General features: G+C 41.0%; 1 protein-coding gene across 1 annotated transcript; it reads left to right on the plus strand.

Annotated features, from left to right (window-relative positions):
* The first annotated feature begins 4182 nt into the window (after positions 1-4182).
* LOC124617890 (holotricin-3-like) lies at positions 4183-19560 on the plus strand. Its single transcript, XM_047145301.1, has 4 exons — positions 4183-4340; positions 10059-10157; positions 16645-16867; positions 19463-19560. Exons 1-4 carry the CDS (start codon positions 4277-4279, stop codon positions 19476-19478), a joined length of 402 nt encoding a protein of 133 aa, XP_047001257.1. The 5' UTR covers positions 4183-4276; the 3' UTR covers positions 19479-19560.
* Positions 19561-21501: the final 1941 nt, after the last annotated feature.

The raw sequence follows: 21501 nt of genomic DNA on the forward strand, positions 1-21501 counted from the left end.
TAGTGTAATGTAACTAAATGACAAATGTTTGTGCCGGCCGTTGCGGTCGAGCGGTTCTAGGCGCTTCAGTCCGGAACCGCGCTGCTGCTACGGTCGCAGGTTCGAATACTGCGTCGGACATGGGTGTGTGTGATGTCCTTAGGTTAGTTAGGTTTAAGTAGTTCTAAGTTCTATGGGACTGATGACCTCAGATGTTAAGTATCATAGTGCTCAGATCCATCTGAACCATTTGAACAAATGTTTGTGCTGCAGCGGCTGAGACATTTATTTTGAAGAAGAGGACAAAAATACACATGTGAATCAGTCAGTCTATTTCATTTTTTCCAGTCATCCAACCGACTATGGACTTTTAATTATTTTACAACCATGGATCAAGAAGACTGAGAGCAACATGAAAAAAATTTCTTATCGTATTCTGTCAATTTTTTTTTTATTTACGGCATGACTCCATTCCGTTGAAAACATACAATTTCAATCTACGGGAAAATCGTATCATGTTCCATCAGAGCTATGATGTAGGTGGCCAAAGAAAACGATATAATGCTGTAAAGATGTCACTACTCAAGAAGCAACTTTTCTTTGGACGCTGTTGTGCGTTAAGCCTCTGCACTTACGCAAAACTGCAGCAAAAAATCCACCAAATCAAGACACAATTATACTGCAACACTGTTAAAAACAGAATTTTTTGTGTTCTATATCTGATATTCAAGAGCACGAACTGTTACGCAGAATTATTCTGAAAACTTTACCTTTGACAGCAACGTTATAAGAGAACTGAGGACTGATACTCTTTCGTTTAATCACAATTACTTTCGTAAAACTCAAGAATGATACTTTTGAACTGCAATCCAGAGTTATTCTGGAAACAACTCGTATGGTATTTTACTGACCTTCAAAAGAAATATAATCTACTTTCGTAATAACGGCACTCAGAAAAGCTATCGGACCTCGAGAAAAATAAATGACTATAGGTTCTAATGAACTTCAAAAATGCAGAAAGTAATCACACAAAATGCGTTCTGAAATAATCTCGAACCAAACGAAAAGTTTACGTATTTAATTATTAAATCTATGATGAATGTAGATACATCTGCTTCCATTATGCTAAGATGGAACTTAAACTTTATTGACGCTACTATGCTCTTTGACGATGACACTTGTCAGTAACTATTCATCTTTTGAAAATATTCACTCTCTAAATTTGTGTTTCGTTCTCTTTTTGCTCAAATGAAACAGGATCTTCAAATAACGTAGTCGTAATACGTAATACGCAATTAATTTTTTATCCTTTAATGAACAAGCATTCTGCACACGTAAATCACTCACTCTTATTAGAACACCTCAGCGACAAAGATCTAATTCTATCCAAGTTCTAACGGCAAGAGAACAAGAGAGCAAGAGCACAAGATAACAAGAGAGATTTTCTCACTCGTACATGCTTTTATGATAGTCTATGTTAATTTTGCGAATTTTTCTCGCTACTAGTTACAAGGTTCATGCATCGCTGCAATACATACGAAATAAAACTAAATATCGTTTCACTTAAACGTAGTAGACGCTGTCACTTAATAATTATTTCCCTTGATTTGTGGGAGTATACACAAAGTCTGGCTGTGACGCCACAAGTGGTACAATGCGAAATTCTCCTAGCAATAACTCTAAAATAGACCATAGAGTTCAATAAAATAGATCACACTCAACTACGTTGTTGGTATGAACCAGAAAAAGGTATGACAAAAAATATGCAGATCGCGCTTTTTATACCCCGTCGATCTCAATTTACAATTTCGAAGATCATAGTCCGTCACTGAATTCAGCCGATAACACAAAATGATCTCCAGAATAGGAATCAAAGACAAATAGAAGTCATAAAACACAGCTTCGCATCGGGGCACTGACGGGTCACTCAACAGCGACCGGCCGCGGTATCATTCTCTGCCATGCTGCCATTTGGAATCATTCGGGTACGGTATAGAGGGTTACGGGATGAGCACACCGCTGTCTAGGTCATCGTCGGCTTTGTAGACCTAGGAGCCGCTACTTCTCACTCAGGCACCTCCTCAGCTGACATCACGAGGCTGAGTGGAACCCGCACCAGTCCTTCCACCAAGGCAGTACCACTCAGGCATGTTGGCCACTCAGTTACCGAGGCAGACACTTACAGTTCTTCAAAAATATAACTTTATACTGGTCCAAAGAAGCGATAAATACACTCCCGCTCTATGACAAAAAAATGGCCTTGAGCACTACGGGACTTAACTTCTGAGTTCATCAGTCCCCCAGAACTTAGAACTACTTAAACCTAAGGACATCACACACATCCATGCCCGAGGCAGGATTCGAACCTGCGATCGTTGCAGTCGAACGGTTCCAGACTGTAGCGCCTAGAACCGCTCGGACACTCCTGCCGGCCCGCTCTATGACAGAAATATAAAATGATACAAAGCAGCTACCCTTTCGATACTGCTATGTGTTTAGTTTCCGTACTTGCGTGACAGAAAGATTGTTGTCAAGGCTTCTCCAAGGTACATTTACTTACTTATTAATGAGGCATGGTGGTCTATCAGTAAAACGCGTGCCTGGGAACTGAAAGATTGGTGGTATCGAATCACAATCGAACCATGGATTTTTTTTCAGTTTGCCTGTAACCTAACATTCACCTCTCAATTATGCGAAGATTCGCCAGAAACATGTGGTCCGGATTCTACTTTAAACTGCAGGTGCCCTCTCCACCATTGGATATCTCGGATAGGTTGAGGACATGCAAGTCGCCGAAGAGGCGTCCACTTGAAACACTTGCATCAGGGCACTGAACCACACGAAGTTATTCTCCTTTTTCAGCACGTGACGTTTAATTTACTGTACAGTCACATCTGTTATAGTAGGTGCTCCACGCGTCGTCCACGCATTAGGATGCAATACAACACAATATTTCAAATACGCCCGGATCATGCCGGATATTTTAACAATATTATACAGTTCACTGGTTATCAACGGGAGAGCTGTCCGTTTAACTTTTCAGTTGACCCCAGACAGAAAAATGCAAACAATTCAGGTCAGGTGATCTTGGAGGACCAGATACAGGCTCTGCTCTTGGGCCATATTAGCTCATCAGATGTAGTCTTAAATCAGCAGCGAAGTGTGACAGTGCTCCATCATACGTGCACCACGTGTGAAATTTGAGTGCAGTTAGATGGGGGCTTGATCGAAAAGTTTCATTTGATATACTTTCGTACCGGCAACGGCCTTGCCGCAGTGGATACACCGGTTCACGTGAGATCACCGAAGATAAGCGCTGTTGGGCGTGGCCGGCGCTTGGATGGGTGACCATCCAGCCGCCATGCCCTGTTTTTCGGGGTACACTCAGCCTCGTGATGCACATTGAGGACTACTCGACCTAATAGTAGCGGCTTCGGTCATAACGACAGCGAGAGCGGTGTGCTGACCCCACGCCCCTCCTATCCGCATCCTCCTCTGAGGATGACTCGGCGGTCGGATGGTCCAGGTAGGCCACTCGTGGCCTGAAGACGGAGTGCTTTATACTTTTGTACCGATTAGAACAATATTTCATACTGGTTCTCCCATCCATTCGCAGTTATCTCCCAAACGACTTGTATGCAGACACGTGTTTACTAGAATTATTTTGTTTCTAATTATCTTACAGTATCATCGTAGTAGCTTTAACTGTTAATTATCGTATACATTACAGATCATACCCAACCTACGAACCAGAGAGGAACTCAAAATCGAGTACAGATTTTACATTTAATAATTATTAGTGCGAATCCTACAGTGCAGAATTATGCTGATGCACTTATAGACATTGACAAAGAATTCTTGAGATACGCATTACCATGAAACAAGTGTTTCCCAAGTACTATTTAAGATTTCGTATCACACATGCGAGTCTGTGAATCTGCCGTGGCAGCTCTCAGACTTGGGGTCAGCGACTCGAACGGCCAAAATGATGAACGTGCAACTAAAATATGACAGGAGAGATTTGAGGAAATTGAGGCTTCTCGGAACTCGTGAATAGGAGCTCCAGCACTGACGTCCGTTGAGCGGGGTATGCGAAGCACTAATCGAGATCACAAAGCCAAATTGGCCCCAGCTGGGGGTCCAAGGACAGCGACGTTGCAGATAAGCCCGTCGCAGACGCGCGCCCGCCTGCGAGTAGAGGGGAAACACCCCGTGTGCTCTTGGGCAGCGTGACGGTGCACGCCGCGACCGTTCTATAAAAGGCCGCCTACTGCACTGGTCAGACACAGTCTGCAACATGAGGTGCCTGACACAGATCGCTCTTGCAGCGGCGCTCTGCGTCCTCCTGCTCTCCTGGACTGGTAAGACCTCCTATTGCGAGCGGTTGTGATCACTTTCACGTCTGTCGGTGATATTCGTGCTAGTTGTACGACATTCCTCTGCGCATACCTATAGAGTACTGTTTAGTACCAAGCCGATTCTGTCCAAGTCTTCCAACAAGACTCCTATGTCCATTTAAGTAAATAATCAGAGAGAATGTTTTTCAACAATCTCTCTCATACTTACATATGGGAATACAGGCTTTCTCGGCCACTCTCGATGATGAAGTTTTCTCAGATTATAAGACTAGTGAAGGCGGCGTTCAGAGGCAACGTTTCGACAAGTTTTCTACTGGTCATCTACAGATGAAGTGGACACTCCGACTAAAGATGACGAGTAGAAAACGTGTCGAAACATTGCTGCAGAATGATACCTTGACTCGGCTGCTAACCCGAGAATATATATATACCGGGTGATCAAAAAGTCAGTATCAATTTGAAAACTGGATAAATCACGGAATAATGTAGATAGAGAGGTACAAATTGACACACATGCTTGGAATGACATGGGGTTTTAGTAGAACCAAAGAAATACAAAGATCCAAAAAATGTCTGACATTGCGCTTCATCTGATTAGAATAGCAATAATTAGCATAACAAAGTAAGACAAAGCAAAGATGATGTTCTTTACAGGAAACGCTCAATATGTCCATCATTCCTCAGCAATAGCTGTAGTCGAGGAATAATGTTGTGAACAGCACGGTAAAACATGTCCGGAGTTATGGTGAGGCATTGGCGTCGGATGTTGTCTTTCAGCATCCCTAGAGATGTCGGTCGATCACGATACACTTGCGACTTCAGGTAACCCCAAAGCCAATAATCGCACGGACTGAGGTCTAGGGACCTGGGAGGCCACGCATGACGAAAGTGGCGACTGAGCACATGATCATCACCAAACGACGCGCGCAGGAGATCTTTCACGCGTCTAGCAATATGGGGTGCTTTTTTTCTTTTTTCTTGTTCTGATAAAACTCCATGTCATTCCAAGCGTGTGTGTCAATTTAGTTTTCAAATTTATACTGACTTTATCAATGTTACGCCTTTTTAGAATTCCGTTAAACGTAATTATACACACACACACACACACACACACACACATATATATATATATATATATATATATATATATATATATATATATATATATATATACAGATATTTTTCTCTTATTACGAGTATACAAAGACAATGGGGATGGAGACATATACACAGATTTTCCAAAGTCTTTATTTGCGAGTTCACCAATATGATAGGTACGGTAGGCTATAATGTCTCTGTCTACAATACTTTCAAGGCCAGGAACATTAGGGACTCCTGTGCCACCTCGTACAATAGCTACAGTAAGCCAACCATTACCATGTGTGAAAGAATCATTAATGTCAATACTAAAATTAAGTCTACATCCACAGAAAACACATGGTCCGTCGACGAGTGCAGTAGCAGCAGTGTTCTTCACTGTGTTCTTCTTCTTGTCTGCAGCAGATGTTGTCAATTCGATGTTTTCAATAGTCTTATACACAGTGTTCCTTGTGCGTCGACGGTACCTCGGCATCGTGGCGGCGTTCAATGCAGCTGCCTGTGCAGCAGCCTTAGCGCGACTGACACATGGTCCGTCGGACCATGTGTCTTTCGTGGATGTAGACTGAACTTCAATACTGACATTAACGATTCCTTTACCCATGGCAACGGATGGTTAACTGTAGCCATTGTAAGAGGTGGTACAGGTGTTCCTTCTGTTGGTGCCCTGGAGAGTTTCGTCGATAGAGACATTATTGCCTATCGCACATATCATATTGGTGAACTTGCAAATAAAGACTTTGGTAAATCAGTGTATATGTCACCTTCCCCACTATCCCTCTACACCCGTAGTAGACGTAAAATATATGTATAGTCTGAAGAAATTAAAGTTCATTTTAATGGAACTGTATACTTTTTAATGGAATTCTAAAAAGTAACATTGATGAAAAAAGCTTTTTAATAGTATTGTAACGTTTAGACAAATTATCCCATAAATATGTTAAAACTGAAGTTCAAACCTGATGATCTCATGACAGGCCCCGTAGCTATATCAGACCTTTCGACTGTCTACTTATTTTAACAGAAGACTCTAATTTCAACGTGAGTACGTAAGTTAGCATTTATTTCCATCTACAAGGATCACAATTAACCGTGTATCTAGTTCATATAAAGTAGGGGTAAAATTTCTTTTATCTTTGTACCGTGGGCCCACCTTCTTGCTGCATGCGAGCCAGGCGTGAGTGTTCAGTTTCATGTTGACTGCATTGCCGTAGCCTATTCCAGGCGCCTAACCACTCATTTGTAGTTACTGAGACTACATGTGGTCCTATCACGCCTCCCTGAGGGACGCAGATTGCTGTTTCGTATTTTGATGCGAACTTACCGTCCAGTTATGTGCATTCTAATTCTATCATAATGGTTTCTTTAATACATTTGGATTCCAAGTTTGGGTACTGTAGCCTGATTCACTCTTTGCACGTTGAACGTTAATTGCACTAGATTTTCCTTAAGATTTCAGATGATGATTAAAAGAGAGTGAATACCAGTGTTACAACTTCTTCATTCCTTAGAGTTGCTCTTGCGATAGAAATCAGTCCCCATACATTTAACACTTAACATCACTGCGCCATCTCCCTGTTATTGTGTGTTGTGTTGCTGAGATAAAGATGGGGAGCCGGCCGACTGGTTCTAGGTGCTTCAGTCTGGAACCGCGCGATCGCTAAGGTCGTAGGTTCGAATCCTGCCTCGGGCATGGATGTCTGTGACGTCGTTAGGCTAGTTACGTAGTTCTAAGTTATAGCTTACTGATGACCTCAGATTTTAAGTTCCATAGTGGTCGGAGCCCTTTTAACTATTTTTGAAGGATGGGGAAACAGTCCAGCACTGTCCAGATGAGTACGGGGAACTACTTATAAATCACATTCAGGTTTCCCGGCGTACAAAGTCGTCGTTAACCTGATATATACTGATGGAACTCAATACTGCGCCTCGAAAGGTAGAGGACAATATTTCGCTCAGTACGAGCATTTAGACAGGAGCATCTGTTCTTTCTGTAAACTGCCAATGACGTTCGTATCTGGTGCAAAGTATGTGGTTCTAGTTCTTGTTAAGGTGACTAAAAACGTTAATTGAATTCAAAATCCTTAATTTTACACAATAACCCATTTAAATTAACGATAAACCATATTTGTGTACAGATTAGAAGATTTACACAAATCATTACTAGTTGACACTTCCACAATGCTTTACATAACGCATATACGACTGCATGCTTCAACTTGCTTCAAGTATAACTCTGAATATCGTAGTACATATGGGAAATTATATTCAATTTCTCGTACCGTTTTCACAGAGACAACATGATCCAAAAGAAGTAAACAATATTTTTGTATAATCATTGTTGGTTAGCATTGTTCGAAATAAAGTACGCTTGTTTTGCAGAATGATTATAGGAATGAATTCCACCTGTTTTTAGGAATACAAGTTCCCCTCAATTTCTTCGCCTAAATACATCCAAGCACATGTATTACACCATCAGTGGGTCCTTACCTTTCATTCCATACTTGAAAATATTAACTGTTCAATAGCAAACGTGATGAGTGGAGAAACAGGACTAATTATTCCACAATAGCGACAAAAAATTTGTACACCTAATTTTTCAAACAATAATGTAACTATCTAAACATTTAATATTTTTAGGTGTAAAAGACTAATTGCTCACTGGTCACACAGATATGCCAAATGGAAAAAAATTTGGTTTGAAAAAGTACATAGAATCAACGATACATCCTATCATAACAAAATCCTTTCTGTTTCATTTAATCACACAGCCGCTTTCTCTATAATCTTATTCACGGTTGGCACTCAAGTTTAAAATGATCTCCCTGTATCTATCACACAACAAAAACACAACTCTATCGTCAAAAGAAAACTAATGGCTTATTTCCTAAATCGAAAAAATATCTGTCCTTGATTTTGAAGGCACTTTTACTCCATTAGAAATGACTGCTCTCATTTCCCACCGGACGTTTACCATCTCCCTAGCTGGGCTGTTCAACTTGCATTTCTCTTTCTAACAACTTAATTTACCGTAGTAACTCAATTGTATGGCTTTATTTTATATGTGCATTAATATCTTGTTTTAAATCGCTACTATTAGTAATAAACTTTGTGAAGCAATAAAACAAAAAGAACGGCATGCGTGTAGCTCTGGAGCGACATGAGGAAGTCTGAACGGCATACACTGAGCATGAAAAATAAATAAATAACCAAACTTAGCTTCCGCCTCTACACCAATAGCGCATTTTCGCTGTGTCATAACATTAAATTTAGGGCCGTACTCCTTAAGAGATCTGTCATTTGCAAATGACGTTGTAGTCTCATTTTTGAGAATGAGTTTGCATCAGAGTCTGGTGTAATGCTTCCTCTACTACTGTCATCGGGCCTTTGATGGGTGCCAAAATAAGTAGTCTGCGCTAGCACTAACGTGATCTGAAAGTGCGACACGTCCGAAATTTTAAAAAAAATGTTAAGCCAAGAAATACTTTAATGTAGTATACTTTCAAAAATAATATCTTTTTTGCCATGTATTCATATTCTGTCATTTCGGTGGATATGTCAGCAAAGAGAATGTCATGGAAGAATTATAGAAAGCGACAGGTCTTTCTGTGGCTCAGAGCTCAGCAAGCAGAGAAGTAACGAAACATTTTCAATATAAATCACTTCATTTTGTTTTAATAATCTAAAGTAAAATATTTGCGATGATGAATGTAGTACATATTTCCATTCCACCATTACTTACAAGAGGTAGGACGAAAATAATTTGTACGTCATGCGGAAAACGTCCTTGGACGTTTCAGTTTCCAGATAATTAACAGAGTTTTCTTCCTGGAGAAATATCATGGAACATTAGTAAAAGTATAAACCGCAACATTTTGTGAAATGAACCAATATTAGGTACTAGTGAAAACCTTTTAGCTATCAGTTTAATTCATTAAATCAGACTGATATTATTTGGTTTTTTAATGATCTGATAAGAACATTAGCCGCTTTGCCTATCACATATTTCATGAAATAGAATACATTTGTTTGGTCATCGCACCAAAATGTCGAACTCGAATCATGGCGAGGAGCTGGATGACTACAGTACAAATACGCATAATTCGACAACTGTGCACTGAAGCGAGGATAATAGTTTAAGGAACTCTTACACAAGGGAGTGGCCACTCACTCCTTCGTGTATTTGTGTATGTGATTGTGTTTGCGCATTGGCACTCGCCATCACCCTTTCGTGTGAGGGGTGAGTAGTGACTATGGTATCCTTGTAAGGAAGACGTGAGTGAAGTCCTTTGATTGTGGGAAACTAATTGACAATTGTTTAAAAAAATTAAGGGAGCGAAGAAGTGAAAAGTCAGTTCAAGGGAGAGACAAACAATAATCAAACTAATAATTGATTTACAGAATTTGGATCTTGACAGTTTAGGAACATTTATATTATCATGACGTTTCTCTACGGGTAGAAGAAATTGCGCCATTTCGGTCTTACACCTGCTCATTGCACTCTTAATATAGGTCTCAAGTTGTCAATAGCGTCTCCCTTCCTCGTTTTTCCTACCATCGTATTCGTTAACTGAATACACGTCCTCACTATCTAAGGCATTGAACTCAATGCGTGTCTTCCAGATGCTTCACCGACACCAGATGTTAACGAAGAAGCCGTGAAAGTTCACGAAGAGAAGGTACCATCTGAAGAAGTACCAGCTGCTTCTCAGGCTGCAGAAGGTAAGTTTAAAGGATACAACTCTTTTTTACAGGTACATGTATTACTTATCTCTACACCCATATCTTGCGTACAGTTATTGGTGAGAACACATTCTACAGCAAATCATCTCTTGTTTTCATTGTTGTCAACATTTGCCCGCAGCTCGTGGTCGTGCGCTAGCGTTCTCGCTTCCCGCGCCCGGGTTCCCGGGTTCGATTCCCGGCGGGGTCAGGGATTTTCTCTGCCTCGTGATGACTGGGTGTTGTGTGATGTCCTTAGGTTAGTTAGGTTTAAGTAGTTCTAAGTTCTAGGGGACTGATGACCATAGATGTTAAGTCCCATAGTGCTCAGAGCCATTTTTTTGTCAACATTTCTTGGAAAAGAAATATGGTGAACTTTCTGTCTCATGAATTTATATGAAAAGGGGTTGCATTTCATTAGAATGTCCAGAATTCCTCCTATACAAAGTGTTCTTTCAACGGAACAGCACCCGATATCAATAAAAATAAAATCTTATTAATATCTCCTCAGGAATCATCAAAACTGTAAATGGTTGAAGGTACAACATAATAGTAACTGTTCAAGGGTTTTATTAATTTCTTCAGTTAATGTCACGTGATTTTGGTCCTAGAAATCACTTACTGTACTGCAGTACCTTTAAATAGCTATTTTACGAGAGTTTCTTTCCGATAGTTAAGTCATACTGTAAGCGACGAAGTGCTTGAGGTAATTGATACATAGCAAACATGAAATCTCGCATAGAACATTATTTCGTAGTCTCACTAGCACCTTATACTGCAAAGCTTAGCCGCGGGCAGTGGCCGCGCGGTTTGAGGCGTCATGTTACAGATTGCGTGGTCCCTCACGCCAGAAGTTCGAGTTGTCCCTCGGGCATAGGTGTGTGTGGTGTTCTTAGCAAAAGTTAGTTTAAGTACCGTGTAAGTCTAGGGACTGATGACCTCTGCAGTTTGGTCCATTAGGAATTCATACACATTAGATTTTGCAGAACTTTATGTTGTAAACAAATTCTGTTGGTTGCCAAAGAGGACAATCATAAATCTAATTTTGCTTCTCGGTACTGCAATGCGCTGCTGCTGAAGCGACGGCTCAAAAAACTTCGAGCGAAACTGCTTACTTTCCTCTTCGTTACATAGTGATAATTGATGCAGAGATTCTGTAAACATACGTTATTATTAGTTGTATCTAGAGACCTTCATTTTTCTTTATCAGAGGCACAGCATTTTGTGAACTGTGAACTGTCACAATAACTGCATGTTTTTATAGTTTCTTCTCTTTCGCATTAATAATTCGTATATATGCTGTGGTTTTAATTTCTCCAGCGTGCTATACAGATAGGGCCTGTTTCAAGGTGCTCTGTAAGTGTAGGGTCTTAAATATTACATATTGATTCCTGATCTTTCCCAATATTTGATGTATTAGCCAAATAAGCAAAGTTCTCAGTTTTAGAAAAATAAGTGGTCAGATAATATTTCTAGTGTTGGAACAATTGGTGTCATGAACAAAAGTGTTTTGTTGTCAGCTACATTTTACACTGCTTTTATGCTACTTCTGTTCTTGGAGGTGTCTTTGCACTGGGTGAATGACGTCATCTTAAATTAGGCGGCGGCCGGCCGGAGTGGCCGTGCGGTTCTAGGCGCTTCAGTCTGGAACCGCGTGACCGCTACGGTCGCAGGTTCGAATCCTGCCTCGGGCATGGATGTGTGTGGTGTCCTTAGGTTAGTTAGGTTTAAGTAGTTCTAAGTTCTAGGGGACTGATGACCACAGATGTTAAGTTCCATAGTGCTCAGAGCCATTTGAGCCAAATTAGGCGGCTATTGAGGACATTCTTCTTCTGCTACAAATCATTGTGTGCGAAAACCATCTTTCCCGTGACTAGTACATTAAAATTTCGTATCGAACAAAGCCGACGTCGAACATTTACGTTTCACAAGCATTTTGGCCATAAGGAATTCTAAGAAGGATCAGTTGCTAGAGGAGTTGGTTGGATTACTCGTTTGTCACACAGTTTATATTTGCAGTAGGTTTCACCACACAGCGCTGCAGAGCAAACGGTTGATTCAAGGCGAACAGTTTCTTACGATGCTTATATTTAACTGTGTACTTCAGAAAGACACAGTGACTGAGCAGATGTTCGGGATAAGTGAGAGGGTACTGGCAGCAAAGCTAACAGGACGTAATAAGACTGATAATAAGTGACCTTACGTAATAACTGTTCAGAAAATTCCAGCTGCATGACGCGGAGCCGAATGAAAATGAAATGAGGTAACCAATTTGTTCCAACTATCACTGCATCCTCCATGCCCTATTCCCACAGTATTTAAGATAGCTCTTATTCAGTACAGTAAGTGGAACTGTCTGATATGCTGGAACCCGTGAAGCATTGTCAATATGACTTTTAAACAGATTTAATGCATAAGATATTAAAACTTACAGAGATGGTCTATTCAGATCACGCTGAAATGAGGGGCATGTACATGATATTTGAATCCATTTACTGGCATGAGTTCCTATATCAACGTTTCAGTCTTGCAATGAACGGTCTGAAGCTTCTTGACAGACGCCAGAGAGAACATAGTAATAAGTCAGTAAGCCATGCACGGAAAATTTTCCTCATGTTGTACAAAAAAACATGTTTGCAGTAACTAAGATATGTCGAAGTTTTGCTATCGTCAGAAACGTCTTTTACAATCGAAAGACGAGGAAACTTAGTTCCTGGAAGATCTGTCAGTTGATTATTAAAGTCTTTGCTGTGATCAGTTACTACGGTTCGAAATTTTGTGTTACAGGCAAATCACTACCATGTACCTTTATATTAGTTTTGTTTAAAGATTTTCCGCGATTCCCATACGATGAATGTTGGCACTTCTGCTTACTTTACGCAAAGATCCCATACTATGGATGTTGACACTTCCGCTTCCTTTATGCTAAGACGGGGTTCAAACTTCACTATCGCGACTGTGTTTTTTGAGAAAGACACTCGTCAGTAAGTATTGACTCTTTTGAAATTATTCGCTCTCTAAAACTCGTGTTTCATGCTCAATATAGTTTGCATTGCAGTGGTGGATTTTTACCCTTCTGTTTTTTTTTCCTTTTCATCACTGTATCGTTAATCTGCGCATCTTAGGTTTGTTATCTCTAAGATAGAATGACCTTCGTCGATCTTCATTATAACCAGAGGTTTTTCATTCACGTACGGATCGTGTTTAACAGGATTTTGTCTTTCATCTCTTATTTAGTAAATGTCTAAAACGAATACATAGCCCACCTTCCACTTAAACTAGTGCACAACACAACGTGGAAACCAAAACCAAGCTAGGAGACGTCACACAATAAAAATCGTTAATCCGTCTCACGAGCGGCTCTTAGCTGAGCTTCAGGCTGATTAACATATTTGATATGGAACTCATATGACATAAAACTGAAGATGAGTATCAAGACCAGCTGTACAATACTTACAGCAATGGAATGTAACACAGGCAGTGGCACAAGCAGTGGCGCCCCGTTTATGAAGTAAGTTCAACAAATCTCCACCATTCTTTCTTAGTCAATACAAAAACGAGTGGTCTAGGATAGTAATAGATATTGAGTAAAATGACGATGAAGGAATATCCAACTGTCAATTTTTGATAATTAGAACCACAAACTAAGTTGTTATACAGAACATTCTATCTCGCAGCAGTTTTAATATTATGTAGTTCTACAGTTCCACACGATCAGTTGGGCAACGTTCAAAGGACACGATGCGATATGAAATCACTTTAGAAATAATCTTCGCTTATTTCAATATACCTCTGTCTACGCAAAAAAATCCGATAGACAAAATACCAATTTTTGAGAACAATATAGGATGCAGAAAGAAACGTTTGATAAACAATCGATGTGTTTTCCTTCAAGTACAGTCAAAGTCATATAAAACTTACGGAAAGATATGACCGCTATTTGACTCTATGATATGCTTTATTACACGATCTAGGTTTCAGCCTTAGACCATTTTCAAGTGTTGTAAATGTCAAAAATCACGCAATTCATCACTAAAATATACATCTGGCGACTTGGACGATTTATTAAGGGGATAAAAGTGTGTAATAAAAATCAGTCATTTGTAACACTTGACAATGGTCTGAGGCTGAAATCTAGATCGTATAATAAAGCATATCAAACAGTCAAATTGTAGTTACTGTTTCATAAATGTGAATTCTTTACGACGAATGGAAAAACTGGTAGAAACCTACCTCGGGGAAGATCAATTAGGATTCCGTAGAAATATTGGAACACGTGAGGTAATACTGGCCCTAGGACTTATCTTAGAAGCTAGATTAAGGAAAGGCAAACCTCCGTTTCTAGAATTTGTAGACTTAGAGAAAGCTTTTGACAAAGTTGACTGGCATACTCTCTTTCAAATTCTGAAGGTGGCAGGGGTAAAATACAGGGAGCGAAAGGCTATTTACAATTTGTACAGAAACCAGATGGTAGTTACAAGAGTCGAGGGACACGAAAGGGAAGCAGTGGTTGGGAAGGGATTGAGACAGGGTTGTAGCCTCTCTCCGATGTTATTCAATCTGTATATTGATCAAGCAATGAAGGAAACAAAAAAAAAATTTGGAGCAGGTATTAAAATCCATGTAGAAGAAATAAAAACTTTGAGGTTCACCGATGACATTCTAATTCTGTCAGAGACAGCAAAGGACTTGGAAGAGCAGTTGAACGGAATGGATGGTGTCTCGAAAGGAGGATATAAGATGAACATCAACAAAAGCAAAACGAGGCCAATGGAATGTAGTCGAATTAAGTCGGGTGATGCTGAGGCAATTAGATTAGGAAATGTGACTCTTAAAGTAGTAAAGGATTTTTGCTATTTGGGGAGCAAAATAACTGATGATGGTGGAAGTAGAGTGGATATAAAATGTAGACTGGCAATGGCAAGGAAAGCGTTTCTGAAGAAGAGAAGTTTGTTAACATCGAGTATAAATTTAAGTGTCAGGAAGTCGTCTCTGAAAGTATTTGTATGGAGTGTAGCCATGTATGGAAGTGAAACATTGACGGTAAATAGTTTGGACAAGAAGAGAATGGAAGCTTTTGAAATGTGGTGCTACAGAAGAATGCTGAAGATGAGATGGGTAGATCACATAACTAATGAGGAGGTATTCAATAGAATTGGGGAGAAGAGATGTTTGTGGCACAACTTGACTAGAAGAAGGGATCGGTTGGTAGGACATGTTCTGAGGCATCAAGGTATCACCAATTTAGTATTGGAGGGCAGCGTGGAGGGTAAAAATCATAGAGGGAGACCAAGAGATGAATACACTAAGCAGATGCAGAAGGATTTAGGTTGCAGTAGTTACTGGGAGATGAAGAAGCTTGCACAGGATAGATAGCATGGAGAGCTGCATCAAACCAGTCTCAGGACTGAAGACCGCAACAACAACAACAATGCCCACCCCGCACTGCCAGCTGATCCAAGAAACCATTGAGTTGGGAGGTACTACCACATCCTTCCTACAGTCCAGATTTGGCTCATTCTGATTTTCTCCTGTTTGGTCCACTTAAGGAGACATTAGGTGGAAAAACAACAAGAACGAAGTGGGTCATCGAATTTGTGGGAATATCGACCTAACAACACGACAAGTACTTCTTTGTATCAGGTATTAAAAAACTAGCTTATCGTTGGGACAACCTTATTGATATAGGTGGGAATTTTTGAGAAGTTGTAATAGTTTCATTCTGTAAAAATGCAATTTTTTTCTACATCGTTTTGTCTCTTTAAGTAATTGATGTCTCTCGTGTGCTCTTACAGTAGGCCTTGCCCACTAAAACTGTTATCTTAGTGGCAGTAACAACGAAACACCAACCAATATTATTTATAAATTATTGACGAGGACGGAAATACGACGCTATGATGTCTGACTTGATTATTACGAAATAAACGCATAGGTTCAAGGTTTGCTTCATTATCGGTCCTTAGATTGTTTTTCTTACTTGCTATTTCTTTTAGTTTCGGCATAGCTTTGTGTACGTCAAAAACATCGTGTTGTACCGCGCTTCAAATTACGCCTCTAACCATTTTCTGCTGTGAATGGATGAGCTCAGTTCATAGGTAAGATGACGGCAATGTCAGAAAGAACACCGAGCGAGGTGGCGCAGTGGTTAGCACACTGGACCCGCATTCGGGAGGACGGCGGTTCAATCCCGCGTCCGATCATCCTGAGTTAAGTTTTCCGTGATTTCCCTAAATCGCTGCAGCAAATGCCGGGATGGTTCCTTTGAAAGAGCACGGCCGACTTCCTTCCTCATCCTTCCCTAATCTGATGAGACCGATGACCTTGCTGCTTGGTCGCTTCCCCCAAAACAGCCCAACCGAACCAGAAAGAACAAACATATTCACACAGTGTAACTAGAAACTTTCTGGCGGCATTCAGCTCTGATTTACAGAACAGATCGTTAAGGGTGTAATAAGAGGCGGTTCTGATGACACGATTGCCCCCGCAGGTGAAGCAGCAGCACGTGTGAAGCGCGGAGGCGGCGGCTGCAAGACGTGCGGAGGCGGCGGTGGCGGCCACGGAGGCGGCCACGGAGGCGGCCTCGCAGGCGGCCATCACGGGGGCGGCGGCTTTGGTGGCGGCGGCAGCGGTAGCTACTCCCAGAGCAGCTCCCAGGCTTCCAGCTCCAGCTCCAGCGGCAGCTTTGGAGGCGGCATTGGGGGTGGCAAGCAGTGAGTATCAGCCGTCATAGTTCCGTCACCTACTGTTATACTACAGGTGACGTAGATGTATCGAAAAAAATGCTAGCTACTTACATGGCATATTAGGAGTGGCTTTACTGATCTTCCACAGAAACCTCTCACTTCTGTAAAGGGTCAATTTCTCACACATTCAAGCTTTAACTAATAGGTTATTTTCACTGAGCAGTCATCAGAATGTAACGAAACGCATTAAAGAACAATTGTGAAAGTGGCAAGCAGAATATTGAATATATTCACATTTATTTATCGGTCACAATCCTGTCCTTCATGGCCGGTCGGGGTGGCCGAGCGGTTCTAGGCGCTACAGTCTGGTAACGCGCGACCGCTACGGTCGCAGGTTCGAGTCCTGCCTCGGGCATGGATGTGTGTGTTTTCCTTAGGTTAGTTAGGTTTAAGTAGTTCTATGTTCTAGGGAACTGATGACCTCATAAGTTAAGTCCCATAGTGGTCAGAGCCATTTGAATCTGTCCTTCATGATTTATAGCAGCTTGGCTCCTTTGCGTTTACATGCGAGACGTCTTTGGACTGATTATGTGCTAATTAACAAGGATAATAGCCCCTAACGATGATAGTAATTATCGAAACTAGCAGCGGCGGTTTTCAACTAAACAAAAAAAGCGGTTGTGATTGTCAAGTAAAAGTTAACTGACAATATACCTGATAATTATTGAAGCTCCGGCCATTTGATGACAAATATAAATAACCGAGTCTTTTCGTGTTATTTTATACTGATTTGTAGAGGTAAAGCTCGACAGAAAGTCGAGACGTTTGCTCATTAGTTTATTTCCTCTGAGTAAAGAAAATTTTACAAAAAGACGCACCACGAAGTAATTATGTGAATGGGACGCGAACCTGTAGATGTGTTGCACATGTACAGGCAACTAATGATGACAGTTTCAGAATAATTGCATGATTTATTCAAAATAACAACCTTCACAAACTGAGCAAGTCCATAAAGCTTTGATACATATCTGGCCCTTATGCAAGCAGTTATTCGGCTTGACGTTGATTGATAGTTTTTGGATGTCATCGTGAGGAATATCGTACTAGATTCTGTCCAATCGGGGCGTTAGATCGTCGAAATCCCGAGGTGGTTGGATTGTCCTGCCCATAAAGTTCCAAACATTGTGAATTTGGAATAGATACGGAGACTTGCTGGTCAAGCTATAGTTTGGCAAGGACGAAGACAAGCAGCAGAAACTATCTGCGTCTGTGGGCGGGCATTATCTGTCTGAAATGTAAGCCCAGGATGGCTTCCCATGAAAAGCGTAGAGTATCGTTGACGTACCGCTGTGCTGCAAGGGTGCTGCAGATGGCAACTAAAGGGGTCCTGCTACTAAAACAAATGACGACACGCCATACCGTTACTCCTGGTTGTAGAGACGTACAGCGGGTGACAGGTTGGTATCCCACCGCTGTCTGGTGTATTTCCACACACTTCCTTGTTGGGCATCGGGACTCTGCTCAAACCGGGATACATCGCTGAAGACAATTCCACTCCGATCAATGAGATTACAGGCTGAAGATGTGTCTGGAGACGCCCCGGATAGTGGTGGGACATCAGATTGACGGTCGCCCGCCATGCAGCCGGACAACCAGGAGTGATAGTCTGGGATGCTATTTTATTTCACATCACCCCTTTGGTTGAGATCCGAGGCACCCTTACAGCACGGCCATACGTCGACGATATTCTACACCCTATTTTGTTGCCTTTCATGACAAGCCCTCCTGGTATTACACTTCAGCACGAGAGCCGAAAGGTCTTACCGCTGTCTTGCGTGCTTACCACGTCCTATCTTGCCCGACAAGGTCCCCGGATCTCTCCTCAGTCACGAACGTTCGGATGATGATGATGATGTTTGGTTTGCGGGGCGCTCAACTGCGCAATCATCAGCGTCCGTACAAAGTCCAAATTTTTACGCAGTCCAATTTTTTTTTACAGTCCAATCTAGCCACTGTGACGAATGATGAGGTTGCTGAAATACTACGTTTGGAGCATTACGAGCAGAGCACTCCAACCAGCTCGGATGGTTGGAGTGCCAATGAGACAGAATCTGGCACGATATCCCTCAGGATCCAATAACTCTATCAATGCCAAGCCGAATAATTGCTTGCATTAGGGCCAGAGGCGGACCGGCAAGTTATTGACTTGCTCAATTTGTGAAGCTCTTTCTCTTGTTAAATCATCAATTTTGATGACATTGTAATCACTTCTTTGTCTGTACATGTACATCACATATACCGCTTTCAGTCGCAATAGGATGATTCCTTCGTGTTGCTTCGTTTTCTTACGTGGACTCACATTAACGACTGGAATGTCACTGGTGCTAGCGCCGGCAGTATTACGTCATCTGACAGATCTTGCAGGACCTAACAAATAATGTAGTTACGTAATGTTCTCCATGTTGCACGACGGTAATGTATTCAGAAAAGAAAATAAGTAAATAAAGTAGAAAATAAAGTAACCTAAACCATAAAATGAGCTGCTTTTGATGGAAGTAAATTTATGTGACGGTAAAGATTTGAAACAATTTATTTAATATGTATTTACTTTCTTTGTTTCAGTGGACATGGAAAGTGAGAAGTCTGGACGTGATCGCTTGTCTCTTCTGCTTACTGATGCCATTGTAACTTGGATCAAATAAACTACTTGCTTAATATTACTGAGCCTGTCAATATTCTTTACTCTGTCCTGATATTGTAAGCTAAGAAAATGTATTCTCGCTAAAGACACGTACTTTAACCAGCCTTTACGAAACCAACGCAGCTACGGAGGGATCGATGATCTGAAATCCAAGAAGAAAGTATGTTCTGCTACAGAGTAGCAAGACGGAATGTGGAACAGCCAAAACAGTAGCATTATCCGTTGTACAAGCTGTGACTGACAGAAGCTCATGTCTGAATAAGACATATATAGGACAGATGTACCCTTGCCGGTAGCTGAGATCAGTAACCCAAGTGTTTGCACTGACGCTCGACTATGAGGTGGCAGGTTCGAATCTGGTCTGGGAAGTAAAATTTAGTTGATAGTTAATGATTCTGTGCTTCCGGATGTTCAGCGGAATTTTTTCCCCTGTATAAACCGAAATAACTCGGCTGAACAACCTGAAACACATTATTATTCAGCCGAGAAAAACTGTGAGATCACTACATCGATAGTACTTAAACAGAAAGGGTAAGAGAGATTGTGGTATACAATTTCTGATCATCACACTTTGCGCTAATGCCCTTAGTTCTGTTATAAACCTTTCCACAGTGACTCTCGTAGTGAGGACAACTATTGTCAGTGATCCTTCCGTCCGACAGAACGTTATGGTGCTATTCGAAAGGACTAGGCTATGTGTTAGAACCGGATTTCGCTCTCGCCCTTAATTCCATCAAAATAAATAAATAAAAATTAAAAAAAACACTAAACTGTTCAAATGCACAGCACGTTACAGACGTACAACTGACACATTTAATGACATATGGGAGATATGATAAACCACCTGCACGAGGTCTTTGCCTGTACAGGTAATGAAAGATTAATGCATCTACCATCAACGTTCATTTTCTGAGCAATGACCAACTTCGCTTTTAAGCCAGACGGAGGTATCAAAGCACAGTCCATTACAGTAATATATATGGAATCTAAAAGCGTCGACTACGCTAATATTTCATAAATTTTCGATATCCTTAGATAAAATCTTTAACAAGCGAAGAAGGAAGCTATTTTTCCCATGATAAACATTCGAAATTTTACTAGAGAGAAATTATGGTAACAGTATTTTGTTTTAGTGCAGCTTTTTTTACATTTTATGATTGAATTCAGTATCTGTTAAAGGGAGGGTTCAGTTATATAGTCCTCGTAGTTTTTTGGTGTAAAATGTTTCACATAAGTATAAGCAGGGATGGCTAGGGGACGAATGTAAGAATGGAGAGGCATATATCGCTAGGGGTAAGATAGATACTGCCTACAGGAAAATTAAAGAGACCTTTGGAGAAAGGAGAACCACTTGTATGAATATCAAGAGCTCAGATGGAAACCGAGTTCTAAGCAAAAAAGGGAAAGCAGAAAGGTGGAAGGAGTGTATAGATTGCCCACACAAGGCCGATGTACTTGAGGACAATACTATGGAAATGGAAGAGGATGTAGATGAAGATGAAATGGGAGATATGATACTGCGTGAAGAGTTTGACAGAGCACTGCAAGACCTAAGTGGAAACAAGGCACCTGGAGTAGACAATATTCCATTAGAACTAATGACGGCCTTGGGAGAGCCAGTCCTGAGAAAGCTCTGCCACCTGGTGAGCAAGATGTATCAGGTAGGCGAAATACCCGCAGACTTCAAGAAGAATATAATAATTCCTATTCCAAAGAAAGCAAGTGATGACCGATGTGAAAATTACCGAACTATCAGTTTAATAAGTCACGGCTGCAAAATACTAACGCGAATTCTTTACAGACGAATGGAAAAACTGGTAGAAGCCGACCTCGGGGAAGATCAGTTTGAATTCCGTAGAAATATTGGAACACGTGAGGCAATACTGACCCTACGACTTATCTTAGAAGATAGATTAAGGAAAGGCAAACCTACGTCTCTAGCATTTGTAGACTTAGAGAA

This window comes from Schistocerca americana, chromosome 1 (assembly GCF_021461395.2).
Source record: "Schistocerca americana isolate TAMUIC-IGC-003095 chromosome 1, iqSchAmer2.1, whole genome shotgun sequence".
In the NCBI taxonomy this organism is placed as follows: domain Eukaryota; kingdom Metazoa; phylum Arthropoda; class Insecta; order Orthoptera; family Acrididae; genus Schistocerca; species Schistocerca americana.